Source organism: Panthera pardus, unplaced genomic scaffold (assembly GCF_024362965.1).
Source record: "Panthera pardus isolate Hobbes unplaced genomic scaffold, ASM2436296v1 HiC_scaffold_19, whole genome shotgun sequence".
Classification (NCBI taxonomy): domain Eukaryota; kingdom Metazoa; phylum Chordata; class Mammalia; order Carnivora; family Felidae; genus Panthera; species Panthera pardus.
In genome coordinates this window covers 21,758,456-21,773,416 of record NW_026526754.1, presented here as the reverse complement: position 1 = coordinate 21,773,416, position 14,961 = coordinate 21,758,456, and the positions used below count along the sequence as shown (strand labels likewise).

Below are 14,961 nucleotides of genomic sequence, written 5' to 3'. Positions count from 1 at the left end.
GGGCCCGGAACCCCGAGGTGGCGTTTGGAGGTGACCTACCCAGGAAAGCCACCCAGGCAGGAACGAGCAAGAGATACACCTTGACCACGCTACGCCCTCCCAGGGGCAGGCCGCTCTGTACAACAGCTTGTCTTGTCTCACACAGAAACCGCTTGGCCCCCTGAGTCTCCTGTCCACCCTCGGTCCCACTGAGGGCCGCAGGACGGCTCCCCTGCGCCCCCGGGACCCAGCGCAGAAACGGCCTCGCTCACCAATTATGCCGAACGAGAAGAGTGTCAGCTGCTTCCCCAGCTTGTCCATGCTTTTCTGTAGCGGGGTTTTAGGCGTCTGAAAGGAGGAGATCGGTGGGTCTGTTAGAGGACACTGCCCGGCTTTCTCGTATCTTGAGCGGGGCGACAATCACAGAGCGGGGCACACGCGTGTAAAAATTCACTGGCCTCCACACTTCAGGCCCGCGCGTGTTACGGTCTGTGAGCTGTATCTCGGCAAAAAATCCTAGTAAGTGTTTTTACCTGTGTTGTTTTTTTAACGTTTTATTTATTTTTGAGGAAGAGCGTGGGGGGGAGGGGAGGGGCCGAGAGGGGGGGACGGGGACAGAGGATCCGAAGCGGGGCTCGAACTCACGAACCGTGAGATCGTGACCAGAGCCAAAGCGGGACGCTCCACCGACGGAGCCACCCAGGCGGCCCCACCCCCACCCCACCCCCTCCCCGACTCCCCGGCCATAAGTGTTTTTAAATAAAAACAAAGTTTGAAAAACGTGAACTCGTATTGACCACATCACCCTCATGCCTAAGGTGGGCGCAGGGCTGGCAGCAGCAGCCGAGAGTAATCTCAAACCCCGGCTTGCAAGCAAAGCAAAGCCCCCCACCCCCTCCCCCCGGCCCTTACCTCCTCAGCCTGCATCATCTTAAACACTTCCCCGAACTGGGACCTCTCCCCTGTTCCGATCACGACTCCCTGCGTTCGGGAGAGAAAAGGGTGAGATCTGAGGCGGGGAGCCCGCCGGCGAGGGCGGCCGAGGTCCCCGGGGCTCACCTGCCCCTTCCCGTACTGCACCAGGGTCCCCATGAAGGCGATGTTGCTCAGAGTGCTGAGGTCCCCTCCGTCCGTCAGCGGGCCGTCCGTCTTACTGCACGGCTCCGCTTCTCCTGTGAAGCTGGATTCATCCACCAGGAGGTCTGTGACCTGGAGCCACAAGGGGAAGAGGACGCAGTCTGCCCCCTTCGCCCCGAGAACAGCTCGGCCAAGCGCGGAACGGACCCCTCGCACCCCGTAAAACTTCTCAGCTGGGAAAAGCGTCCTGTGCCTGAGAGTTACCGGCCCCGGTCGACAGGGACGAATCCTGACCGACGGGCAGCTACAAAGTAGGCACGCAGCTCTAAGCAGAAAACGTCCCTCCGCCAGGCCCCGGAGCCGGGCTGGAAGGGACTTTTTTCTGGGCTACCGGTACTGACCTGGAAGGATATTCCAATGCAGGCTTCCCGGACACATTCCAGGGACAACGCTCCAGTGTTGGCAGGGAAGAAAAACAAGGCTGATCTGGGACCGCCCCTGACAGTGAGGGGTCATTTCTAAACCCGCGAGAGCCGAGGAGCCCCCGAGTGTGATGCAAAAATTCAGGAACTTCAGACACCTTTCTTTGGTGCATTAAAGAATGCTTAGGTCTCTGTTTAACCCATCTGGCGTTGAACCGAGGCGTGGCTGGGGAGACGCCTTCGGAGAGCAGCTGGGACTACTGGTACTCAGCCACCTGAGGGGCGTACGTGCTGGCCTCTCTGGATCTGAGGCCTCCCAGAAATGGTGGCTCTGACGCCTGGCTTTGTTTCGTCTTTTTGTTTGTCCTAGAGAGAGTGTGCGTGCGTGAGTGGGGGAGGGGCAGGGGTGGAAAAAAGAATGCCAAGCGGGCTCCGGGCTCGGTGCAGAACCCACCTGGGGCGCAATCCCGCCGTGAGATTGTGACCTGAGCCAAAATCAAGAGTCGGTTGCTCAACTGACCGAGCCCTCCCAGGCGCCCCATGATGTCTGGTTTCGTAAAGTAAACCATACTGCCCTCAGCAACCTCTGCCATCTATTTTCGTGAGGATTTTCTGCCGCGAAGAACTCATACGAATCGCATCTTAGGATGGACCAAGCCTTCTGCTTTTGTTTTCGTTTCTAATTTTGCCACGACAAAACAAAACAGAACAGAACACAACAAAACCGCGACCAGAAAAGCACAGAACGGTATCTGGCACCTTAATTCCATTCGCCAACAGACAACAAACACCACATCGAGGTCACGGGACAAGTTATCAGAACATGGCCTCATGGGCCTCCGGGAACTGGACAAGATTTGATCGTGTGGCCCCCCCCCCCTGAAAAAACACAGAAGTCTCATACCTGCTTTCACATTATTTAAAATTTTAGTGTACTGTTAAAAAAAATACTTGGGCAACAGTTAATTTAGAATATATCTTACAATTTTTTTTTAATGTTTATTTATTTCTGAGAGAGAGACAGAGAGAGACAGAGCACGAGCAGGGGAGGGGCAGAGAGGGAGGGAGACACGGAATCCGAAGCAGGCCCCAGGCTCTGAGCCATCAGCACAGAGCCCGACGCGGGGCTCGAACTCACGAGCTGTGAGATCATGACCTGAGCTGAAGCCGGGCACTCAACGGACTGAGCCACCCAGGCGCCCCTAGAACGTATCTTTCAAAGCACCTGTGTCTTTCTCTGGACACTCCACGTCCTGCCCACCTTGGGGAAACCCATACAATCCGTGTGCCCGGAGCATCACGGAGCCAGCTTACTCAGCAGCAGCCTTAGGTTGTGTTAACTCCAGAAACCACACGTGTGCACGCGCGCACACACACACACACACACCAGGAGAGGAGGAGAGAGCGCTCACATTCCCGGAACTCCTGTGATGAGCTAGGCCCTGGGCCGAGCACTTTGCAAGGCCCCTCTCTCCAAATCCCCGTCCCCTCCATGAAAGATGCTACTGTTTTCACCATTTTACATATGGGGAAACTGAGGCACGGAAACATTAAGTCACTTGCTCAAGTAACTTGTTCAAGGTTACACAGCTGCTTCGTGGCAGAGCCGAAGCGTGAGCCAAGGCTCTAGTTCCAGAAACTGCACTCTTGACCATCTTGCAAAACGGACCACAGACCCAGTAGCTATCACACAAGAGGTGAGCCTCCCGTGGCCAGCTGGATACTATGGAGGACATACGTGGGGGCCAGGGTGAGCTCCGCCCCTAAGGACCTTGTCACTTAAGTATCTAAGACCAACTGAGAGAAGCCAACGTCCTACAAGCTCACAAGAGAACAGTTAGGTCGGCATTATTCAAACAGGGACCGGCGAGTTCTCTATACTTTCAAATTAAAAAAAAATCTAGCAGCGATCTTTTTAAAATGTGTTCAGGGCCACAGGATCCCAGTCCCCAAGAATGACAAAGGCTCCCACTTGCCTCTATAATGCCCACGTCCCCTCTTCCTAACAGAAACCCCGTTGGCAGTGGTATCTGCAGTCGGGGGTGGCTATGTGCCCCCTCCCCCCGCAACGCTATTTCCCAGCATCCCTTGCAGCTCACAGTGTCTCCGCCCCTTTGGACACTGGGACACAGGGAGAAGTCACGGACGGTCCAGGGCCAGATCTGTGAAGATGACTGAGGGTGAGACGCTCTTCACCCTTCTGGCTTCCTCTTTCTCCCTCCCTGGGCCTTCGCCCTAGTGGCCCCAGAAGCCATCTTGCAAGCATTTAAAGGACGGTCCCATCCTGCGGAGGGCGCAATGGGGGCCTGGGAGAAGCCCTGTACTCTGTTCCATGGGGGAGCCGCCCTATTGGCTCTGGACACCCCCCTTCCAGTCTCTCATCATGTGAGAGAGGAGTAAATCCCTGACCCACTGGAGCCCAGGCATTTCTGTCACTCTATTACCATAGTCAAATAACAACCACCACTGATCTAGACTTTGTGTTTGTATTTTTACCTCCAGGACACAGGGAAAGTCAAGGGACTTCCTGGAGTGGCGCCTAACACGACGAAGGAAGAAAGAGGAAGACGAAGTCGCCCAGCACCACCGGCTGCTGGCATGACGCACGCAGGTGGGAGAAAGTGGCACCCTGCAGGATCAGGGACTTGAAATGAGCCTCGAAGGATAAGCACACAGTTGGTGAGTGAATCAGGCAGGGAAGGAAGAGAAAGCAAATTGGGGGGGGGGGGGGATCGATGATGCGCGAACTCGGTAGTAACAGGCTTAATAAAAAAGACCTCTCTTCTCCCAGCACCCCACCAGCTTTAACGGGACAGAAACCCAGGGTGCTGAGTGTGGGCACCTATCCACCCTCTTTGGGACACAGATTCTTGGCCGGGGTGGTGGGGAGAGGGTGGAGGTTGGGGGAGGGGGTGGGTGCGGTGGGCGCTGTCCCTGGTGCTGAAGCCACGGGCGGGAGGAGCCCTGAATGGAGAGGGTACAGGCAAGAAGACAGGAGGTCTGGTCCACATGGAGCACTGGAGGAGGTGGGGTTGGAACTCAGTCGCTTCTGGCATCGGCTAAGAAATTTGGAGGGTACGCTGTAAGTAATGAGGAGCCATGAAAAGTCTTGAGCAGAGAAGGGAGGTGAGTGAGATCCACAAAATGATGCTAGATGTTGAAAGACGCGGCCAATGGCATTGGGAAGGGAAGCCCACAGTCCAAGGAATGAACCCAAGTGAGGCCAAGGATGGGTCCCCGGGGAGCGGGGGGGGGGCGGTGCAGTGGGCATGGACAGAAGAACCAGCCAGGAAGAACAACAGAATTGGCAGTGAGTGGAATTAACTAGATACATGGACAAAGGCACAGGTCACTAAGGCTCACAGCTTAATCTGGTCTACAGAACATTAAAAAAAAATTTTTTTTTAATGGGGCGCCTGGGTGGTTCAGTCGGTTGAGTGTTTGACTTCGGCTCAGGTCATGATCTCATGGTTCGTGGGTTCAAGCCCCCATTGAGGGGGGGACCCAGCTTAGAGCTTGGAGCCTGCTTCGGACTCTGTGTCTCCCTCTCTCTGCCCCTTCCCTGCTCGTGCTCTGTCTCTCTCTGCCTCTCAAAAAAATAATGATAATAAAGAAAAATAATAAAAACATTAAAAATTTTTTTAAATGTTTTATTTATTTTTGAGAGAGAAATAGAGCTCAAGTGGGGGAGGGACAGAGAGGGAGAAGGAGCCACAGAATCGGAAAAGACCCCAGGCTCTAAACTGTCAACACAGAGCCCGACGCAGGGCTCAAACCCACGAACTGGGAGATCATGGCCTGAGCTGAAGTCGGATGCTTAACTGACTGAGCCACGCAGGCGCCCCTCCAGGACATTTTTCAATCAGGCGGGCTTGATCCTGAATATACTTCATTGAAGTCAATTTGGGATTGGCAGGAATCTTCCAGGTGGAGGCTCAGTCAACACCCCGACCTTCTGAACCGAGACGTGAGCCTTAACTCTTGCCCAGGTTTATTTGTTGTGTTTTTAAATGCCAACACCTTCCTTTTTTCCACCCAGTGAAATGAGCTGTCATTCTGACCTTCAGAACCGTAAGAGAATACATTTGTGTTGTCTTAAGCCGCTCGGTATCTAGTCATTTGTTATAGCAGCCAGAGGAGAGAGATACATTGGGGAACCCAGAGGGAGAGACGGAGCGAGAAAAAGTCAGAACAGCCGACTGCAGGCCAGAGAGCATGTGCTCCTCCTCCCCCACTGACAGGCGCATGACCTCAGGCAGGCTGCTCGACCTTTCCCGGTTTCTGTGTCCTTGCTGTACAGTCAGAAGATGAAGTCGTGTTCTCTCAAGGTTGTTGCGAGACGAAAGGAAGCGGTTTCTACCCCGTGGTCGGCACAGACCCGACTTTATATGTAAGCGCATTCGTTCTTTCCGGAAAGAGAAACACGCTGGGAGGCAGAGATGAAGGGGAATGTCTGGGCCAAGAAGGAACAATGTGTGCGTGCCTGTGCAACGATTCTGGCGGCTAAAGATACTCAAGGCCCAGAACCTATGTGACACCAGTGGCCACCCGGAGGTGGCTGGGCCTGAAGACAGTGGAAGCCTCTGGTCCCTTCCTGCTGGAGAGCAGACAAGGCGGTTCCCGTCTCCTCACGCCCAGCCAGTCTCCCCTCCGAGACAGAGCCTTACTTGGAGCCCCGACAGATTCCATTCAACTCCCTTTTCATTTCCGGAAGTGGTCAAAGAAAAACAAGGAGCAGTGACCCTGCCCTACTAGCTGGGCCACATCAGCCTCTCCCCCAGGCCTTGGCCTTTGTTTTCACTGTGGGAAGAGAAAATACTCTGTGACCTCCACACACTATGCAGAAGGGTGGCGAGCTTACCTATTTTAAGAACTTTCTTGAACCCGCTGTTTCCTGGACCTAAGTGGCTTTAAGCCCTAAATAAAGTTCTCCCGGATCTCAGGGTTTAATAGCTGACACCAATATGCCACGGTGAATAAACAAAGGCATTGGTTGTTCAGGGCAGTTGCAAAATACCAAGAAGGGAAAGTGCCACCTTGTGACCAGTCGCAGGGAAAAAAAGCATCCTGTGGCATCAGAAGCAGGTACAGGTAGACTTAACATAGGCAGGAAGAAAACCAGTTGAGGGAGAGAGTTACCCGGGGGTTATGAACTGTTGCGGGGACTTGGGGTGGGGGTGGGGGGGACGGGAAAGGGAGGGCAATGAAGCCACTGCCGACGCACCGACTGCTCACGTCACGCCGGCCGCCGGGCCGAGCGTGCCGCAGGTGGTAAGTCGTCGAGGCGGAATGAGCGCTATCCCCTTTGACCGATGGGGAAACCAAGGCTCAGGGAGGCCGAGCCTTCGTCAGAGTCGCAGGCTGGCAGGCGCGGGGCGGGGAGACGAAACCCCCGGGCCCCCAGATTTCCAGCGTGCGTCACTCACCCGTGCCAGGCCCTGGGCTGAGCCCTTTCCATCCAGGTGATGTCATCCTTACAGCCGCCCACTTTCTTCCCCCATTTTGCAGACGGGAAAACGGGGGCACAAAGGTTAAGTACCTCGCTCCAGGCCACCCGGCTTGTGAACGGTAGGCCCTGGCTTCAAATTCAGGGCCAATGCCCGGCCCCAGGGCACTAGCCGCCTCGAGGCACCGCCTCTGGACCGCTGGACACAGCGGTCTGGACCGCTGAAGGCCAGCGTGGGGCGGGGGGGGGGGGGTAGCAGATGCTGAGGAATCTGTTCTGTTGCGGGAAGGGACAGCGGCATGAGCCTGACAGCAAGCCCCCCAGCCTGCTCACCCGGGTCCCCACCCTGCGGCAGATCTCAAAGTCAGGGGCAGAAGGCTTTGAAAGCGGGAGTGTCCCTCGGGCCCCTGCCTCTGCCGCAGAGAGTGGCTCGGGGCTTTAAATGCGGGGCCCGGATTTGGCTCTTCGTCCCTCCCCATCACCCTCTCCAGGCCACTGTTTGTGTTTTTGTTTTCTTTAAGTGTATTTATTTATTTTGAGAAAGAGGGAGAGAGAGAGTTCAAGTGGAGGAGGGGCAGAGAGAGAAGGGGAGGGAGAGAGGGAGACGGAGAGAGAGGGAGAGACGGAGAGAGAGAGAGAATCCCAAGCAGGCTCCATATACTGTCAGCACGGAGCCCGATGCGGGGCTCGAACTGACGAGCCTCGAGATCGTGACCTGAGCTGAAATCGAGAGTCAGAAGCTCAACTGACTGAGCCACCGGGCGCCCCTCCAGGCCGCTGTGTTAACAGCACGCCAATGATCCTACAATTCCCGAAGACACATGCTCTGGAAATAAGTGAGTCGGGGAGATAGCCTGCACTGAAGCCGTTATCACTGAAAGCCGTGAATGATTCTTCAGCATTTCTGCAAAGTTTCGGAAAATAGATCACCCCCGCCAACAGATCCCTCCGAACTCGACTTCTCCTTTTCTGATACATCAAGGATTATCTCCGAGAGCCTCAGGTGACGCTGTGGCACCATGACACCCGCAAAGGTCAGGGACACGGCTCGCCCCCCACCCCACATCCCCAACCCACACTATCGTAAAAGCTCGTACTTCCGTTTTGGGTCTCCGCTGGTCTGTTTCCCTCCTCGGCACTGAGCAATCTGGTCACGCTTCTTTCTGGCATCAGAGCAGCTCCTTCTAGAAGCCACGCTTGCCTTATCCCTCAGTCCCACCCTGGTTTAACGGGCTAGTGCCGTCTGCTCTAAGCCAGAAAATCACATAACCAAAACTTAAAACTGGGAATGAATAATTTATGAAACACCATTCGAGGGGCTTTGTGCTTAAAATGAGCTTGCTTGCTAACTTCATGCCTTGTGTGTGTGCGAGAGAGAGAGAGAGAGAGAGAGGGAGAATATGCCTGTCGCCAATAAGCTAAGTGTCTGCAGATCACAAAGGCCAGGGTCCGGGACTCCTCACCTCAGTGAGACGGAGGTCTGCGGGGATCCGGTCTCCGATCGAGAGAGACACGATGTCTCCGGGAACCAGGTCTCGCGCAAGCAAATGCTGGAGTTTTCCTTCTCTGATGCTGCATGTGAAACGGTAAACAAACAAACAAACACACACACACTCACACCGACATGCTGATCACATCCCGCTTCTGCGCACTTTAGCCAATTTGAGCAAAGAATACAGAAGCACGCTTTCTCTTTCAGTTACGGACCAACCCTCGCGCCTTCGTGGATTTATCGTATTTTAAGGTCACACACGCTAAAAGACGTTTGGCGAAGCGAGTGGCTTCTGGGAGACCCTCGGCTTCATTTGAAACGCGGGCCCACTACTACTGTTTACCCTGCCTGGAAACAAGGCGGAGCCACGTGGCCTCCAGAAGCTTCTGCAGGTGTAAGTCAGCAGCTCTAAAGCTTCCTTCATGCAGCCAGTGACTAGAGGCACTTCTGTCCTCAGAGAAGACACCGCTCGGGCACAGAGCACTGTCTCCAGGACTCAGCCTGGCAGAGCTGGGGGGGGGGCATCTTACGGGCCTGAGAAGCCCGGGACCTCCTTTCCCGCTGGGCCATGACCCCTGCTCACGGCCGTGCCAGTAACAAGCCGCGTGCTTCTGGGCACAGGCTCCCGCTGCAATCCCCCCATTTGCCACCCTCCCCGGACGCCACAGTCCCAGCCGGGCGCCCGCCCCGTCCCTGGCCGTCTTCTCTCTGTCCCACACGCCGTGGCCAGAGGGCTCTTAAAACGCAAAGATCAGGGCCACCTGGGGGGCTCAGCCGGTTAAGTGTCCGAGTCTTGGCTTCAGCTCAGGTCATGATCTCACGGTTCGTGAGTTCTAGCCCCACATAGGGCTCTGCACTGACAGCACGCAGCCTGCTTTGGTTCTCTGTCTCCCCCTCTCTCTGCACACCCCTGCTTGTGCCCTCTCTCTCTTTCTCAAAATAAATTTAAAAAAACCCACAAAAAAGCAGATAAAAAAAACAGATCACAAGTTCTTACTGCTCCAAACCTCCAATGGCTTTCGATGACCTTGGGCTCAAACCCAAAGGCCCTGCTAAGGCCCCCTTGACTGGGTCCCGCCCCCTCCCGCACTCCTGCCATCCAGCCCTGGAACACACCCAGCCCTTTCCGGTCTCAAGCTCTTTGCCAGCCTCGGACGTGGAAGCAGACATTCCCCTCTTCTTCGTTAACAGATTTCAGTCTTGTTCAGATAGCCACCCTTTCCCACCTCGAGCCGTCTGCTCTGGCGAGCGGCTTCTGACTGGCTGAGACCATCGGGGTGAGCCCAGCCCCTGCCCAGGACTGGCTTAGGCACAGGCACTTTCCGTAACACTGGTTTGTGAGACACGAATGGACATTTCCTGGGGGCGCGTGAGAAAGGCTTCCCCATTCTGTAAACACACACACACACACACACACACACACACACACACACACACACGACCTCTTCCTCTCTGGGAGCTTTTCACGTCCGGCTCCGATGTCTGGAGCTGTGGCAGCCGTCTTGGGACTACAAGGGGAGCCAGCCAGAGGACAAAGCCAACAGGCTGAAGATGGCAGAGCAAAGAAAATAAAAGCACCACGGGGCCCCTGGGTGGCTCAGCTGGTTGAGCGTCCGGCTTCGGCTCGGGTCACGATCTCACGGTTCGTGAGTTCGAGCCCCTCGTCGGGCTCTGTGCTGGCAGCTCGGAGCCTGGAGCCTGCTTCCGACTTGGTGTCTCCCTCTCTCTCTCTCTGCCCTGCCCCCACTCGCGCTCTGTCTCTGTCTCTCTCTCTCCCTTTCTCTCAAAAGTAAATAAAAACATTTAAAAAACGAGAAATAAAAGCACCAGGCCCCCGATGTCATCTCCAGCTGACCAACCACACTGTCCCTGCCACCCGAGGCCCCTTGCCCTGAGACACCACGATTTCTCTGGTTTGTGCAGCTCGGCTGTCCCTTGCAGCCACGAGCACCCGCCAGACGTTTCCCTCAACTCTCCACGGCTGGCTCCTTCCATCTCTCAGGTCCCAACCTAAAATGTCAGCTCCTCCTTAAAGGTCAGGTCAGGGCAGCCTGCTCACCAGCTACCGAAAGCCGTTCCCACTCTCCCATCGGGTACTACTGTGTCTCCATGAAGTTTCCTGTGGTTTCAGGTGCGGGGGCCCCTTCTGGCTCGAATGCACCTGCCGTATTCCAAAATCGTCTCGTTCCTTCCCTTTATTATCTGCCTCCCCTGGTAGGAGTGTGTGCTCTCTGATGGTCGAGGCCTTCCCTTCTCGTTCCCCGGGGTAACCCTGGCATGATTTCTCCTGGCACACAGTAGGTGCTCAATAAATACGTAACGGCTCCACGAAGGACGGAGGTCTGTTCCTCCCGGCGTGGAGAACAGACACCGAGACAGAGGCTGCGTATCTTCGGTGCCCTTTCGATTCTACCAGCCTGCCTGTCATCGCTGTTCTTGAAAATAGAACTGTCTTTTAGAAGTGACTTCCGGGGACATCAATAAGGCATACTATCCGCCTGAAAGGCCGAGACCTGGGGCGCCTGGGTGGCGCAGTCGGTTAAGCGTCCGACTTCAGCCAGGTCACGATCTCGCGGTCCGTGAGTTCGAGCCCCGCGTCAGGCTCTGGGCTGATGGCTCGGAGCCTGGAGCCTGTTTCCGATTCTGTGTCTCCCTCTCTCTCTGCCCCTCCCCCGTTCATGCTCTGTCTCTCTCTGTCCCAAAAATAAATAAAAAACGTTGGAAAAAAAAAAATTAAAAAAAAAAAAAAAAGGCCGAGACCTGATATTTACACTCAAGATCAGATCATCAGACCACACGAATCATTTATGTGCCCGTTTGTTCGTAGGATTACGTCACATGTCACACATCTGGATTTCTGACAGCCTGGCTCGTCTTCTTATTAAGCTCCGTCACGTTTGGTGCCCCCAGTGAACCTTCTAGAATCGACTCACCTTCTCTTGCCCTTCCACATCATCCTCTTTTTGTCTCGGTTACTGGTTATTCTCTGCCTTGTGTTATACACACACACACACACACACACACACACACACACACACACACGCGCCCCTTGCTTGCTGGCTTCTTGGGAGGTGGGACGCAACCCACTAGAGCTTTCTACCCCAGCTGTGGGACGCACCTGTGCCACATGTATCTAGATACATGTTCAGGTTCTTCCCCAAACATCATCTTTGAGAAAACAGAGGGTTACTATGTGTCTAAACCCTTCCCAAGCCCCTGGAACCGTGAGATACTTTCGGCTACTTTGTTTTAAGCAGCAGGTGCATATTTGGGAAAGACACTGGCCCCAAAACAACTTGAGCAGAGCCACCCAGGGGGTGGGGGAGGGGCGCAGACTTGGCCCTTTCTTGAAATCAGTCCATTTTCACCAGGAGAGACTAGAAAATTCACTGGCAAACTAGAAATGACATCAAGAAAACGCCAGGCCCCAAACACTGTCTGCCGGGTGTCGGCCGCGTCCCTACCCTGGGGCAGCGGACTGTGCACCTGCCAGAAGCCTCAGCTGTCCCGCCGGTTACTGAAGTGCAGCGAAATGAAGAACTCACTTCCCCAGCCACCCTGACGTGGTCCTAGGTGAGTAGTGGTTCGTCCTGCACGGCGTGGATTACAGAGCATCCCAGAAAGTTCTACCGCATAGCACTGCATTCTCGGTCTCCCTTTGTCCCTTTCAAACGCCTCTGGGGATGGCCGTGTGGTAACAACGGGCGACGCGGAAACGTCCAGGCAGGAAAGAGGCCGGCGGGACCGCTGAGGCCAGCCTTGCAACGTCTCACCCCACAGCCCAACGGCCCGAAGCCTCGGCCTGTTCGAGCCCCGCGTCGCGACCGCTCAGTCCACTCGGTCCAGCCGTGCCCACCATACCACGGGGGTCGCGGGCTGTTCTCTTCCCAAATCCACTCCCGCCACCCATGGCCCCAGCCCCGGCACTCTCATTAGACCCTGATGAGACCGTGAAAGCCCAGAGAAGTCGAACGACGTGCCCAAGGACACACAGTAATCCGTTGGCAAGGCAGACGCCGTGCCTCCCAACCCCCAGGAAGGCGGGGTTCCCCTCCATCACACCACAAGGGACACAGACTTGGCAAACTTTTGCCAACCCCACCAGCCCACTGGCTGCCCCGAGGAACCCAGAAGCCCCAGGCCATCTCTGACTCACCAGTTGCATTCGGGAGGGACCAGCTTGGTCAACTCCTCCAATGATTTTTCAGATCTGTATTCCTGGCGGGAAGCACATCCGACATGACATTCAAGGCTGGGAACTCCGAGGCTCCCGTCACACCCGGGGTGCCCTGCCCGAGACCTCAGGAGAGAGCTACGCACCTGGATGAAGGCGACAGTCACCACGATAAGCACCGCCTAGGGAGCAAACAGGGAGGGGGTGTCAGCACCCAGCTGTTCCACGAGTGAGCGAGCGGGCCCGTGGAAGGTGGACCACGGCACCCGGCCTTGCCAACTCTGTTCCCTTCTTGCAAAACAAGCACACAGAAATTTATAAAACGGATGCGACCCCCCCTCAAAAAAAAAAGAACAGAAAAATCATCCCAAATTCTGGTATCCAAAGATTCACATTTTGGGGTATGCTTCTAGATTTTTCTGCATAGACACACAACACAGGATCCTATAGTACAGACATATTCTTTTATTATTATTATTTTTTTTAATATTTTTATTTATTTTTGAGAGAGAGAGAGAGCATGAGCAGGGGAGGGGCAGAGAGAGAGGGAGACACAGAGTCTGAAGCAGGCTCCAGGCTCCGAGCTGTCAGCACAGAGCCGGATGCAGGGCTCGAACCCACGAACCGGGAGATCATGACCTGAGCCGAAGCCAGATGCTCAACCGACTGAGCCGCCCGGGCGCCCCTGGATTGTACACTTTAAAACGCTTACTTTTTGAATGATGCGACTTTCACCTAAATTAACAAGAAATCCTTTCTAAGCAGGTGCTCGGTGGTCACCTCGGGGAAGCAGCTCACAAAGGACCACTCTGTGAACCGGTCTCTGTGCTACCTGCACAGACGGGACAGAGCAGTTCCAGCCCGGGGGTCTCGGCCAAGGACACTGGCCCCAACAGGAAGGAACCAGAGGCCACCTGGCTCTCCGCCAAGACAGCGACGGCAAAATTCCCCAGGACACCGCCGTGCGGGGCAGAGACGGACGTGGCAAAGGCCCACAAGGCCCCGGGCACTCACCACGGCGATACTGACGGCGTCCCCATACTCCTTCGTGAGGATGCTCACCAAGGCGGAGGCCAGGAGGAGCAGGATCAAGGGGTTCTTAAACTGAAAAGTGAAAACAGGGCGGTGGGGGGGGCTGGTGAGGGCTTCTTTTCCAGTCCCTCCCCCCTAGGACGCAACCCTGTGCTCGAGGCCGGGCTCCCGGGCCGGCACCACAGGGGCCCGAGCGCTAGGGAGAAATACCGCCCCGTCCGAAGGGTCCCCTCCACCCGAAATCCCACCTCTGCTGTTTCACTGACACTGGCTCCCTGGGGGTCGCCCAACGCCGTGCCTGTCCAGACGCCGGCCCCGGCCCTGCCTTGGAGGTCCCGGTCCCACCTTGCCACGTCTCCATGACGCTCCGGGGCAGGACCCAGACCCTCTGGTGGCTGGCCAGAGCTGGCCCAGCATGGCCTAAGGGTCCCCTTCGCTCCACCAGCTCCCCAGTCCCATGTGTCCCAACTACACCAACCTGCTCCTGTAACTAACTGCCTCGGGGGCCTCCGGGGAGGTCGTTCCCGTCGACGGGTGTCACAGAAACTTCCCGAAAGGGTGTTTACTTTATTGTTTCATGGATCTGCCCCCTCATTTCACAGACTACGTAGTATCTCATGTTACAGACGATCGAAAGGAAACAGAAACACAAACACATAAAAACAGCAAGAGAGAGAATAGACCAAAGATTAGGATCGAGGTGAAAGTCAAGGTGTCAACAGGCAAGTCATAATTGTTTAAGATGGGGCCATGCTAAAAGGATTCAGTCTCCAGAATCTGTTCTAAAAGGCTGCAGAGAAAAGGGGGGGGGCGGGTAAAAGTGGGTCAAATGGACTGATAATCATCGAAGGCAGATAATGGGTATGTGGGGGTCATTATATTATTCTACTTATGCATAGTTTTGAAAACGTCCCTAATGAAAGATTAACGAAGGGTTTGCCCAGCGAAGTCCCACTGTCGCTTCTGAGGGTCTGGGGGCAGCCGGCAGAGCGAGGGGCTGAGAGGCCCCGGGCTGCGCCCAGCGCTGCGGGCAGAGCTCACTGCCAAGGCCATGCACTCCCCGACGGAGGCAGACACACCCTTTCCTCAGAAATCCGGGAGAACGAAGTCCAAGAGAAGAGGGGAACGTGAGCTCCGGAAAGCCCACGGAGGTGCGTCAGTGTCCTGGGGCTGCTGTGATAAATGACCACGACCTGGGGGGGGGCTTTGAACACCGGGGGTTGGTTCTCGCTCAGTTCCGGAGGCCGGAACTCCAGATCAAGGTGCTGATGCGGCCACAGTCTCTTCTGGAGGCTCTGGGAGAGAATCCTTCCCGCCTCTTCCAGCTTCTGGGGGTTCC

General features: G+C 55.6%; 1 protein-coding gene across 3 annotated transcripts in view; it reads right to left on the bottom strand.

The window, feature by feature from the left end:
- Positions 1-14,961, bottom strand: part of ATP2C2 (ATPase secretory pathway Ca2+ transporting 2) — a 63,533-nt gene that overhangs the window by 21,490 nt on the left and 27,082 nt on the right. For all 3 annotated transcript variants that reach the window (XM_053906709.1, XM_053906711.1, XM_053906710.1), the window contains exons 4-10: positions 13,605-13,694; positions 12,737-12,772; positions 12,573-12,634; positions 8,388-8,496; positions 1,039-1,188; positions 892-960; positions 252-327 (exon numbers count right to left, since the gene is read on the bottom strand). In XM_053906709.1, coding sequence (XP_053762684.1) covers positions 252-327; positions 892-960; positions 1,039-1,188; positions 8,388-8,496; positions 12,573-12,634; positions 12,737-12,772; positions 13,605-13,694 — 592 coding nt within the window. The remainder of the gene's footprint in view (positions 1-251; positions 328-891; positions 961-1,038; positions 1,189-8,387; positions 8,497-12,572; positions 12,635-12,736; positions 12,773-13,604; positions 13,695-14,961) is intronic.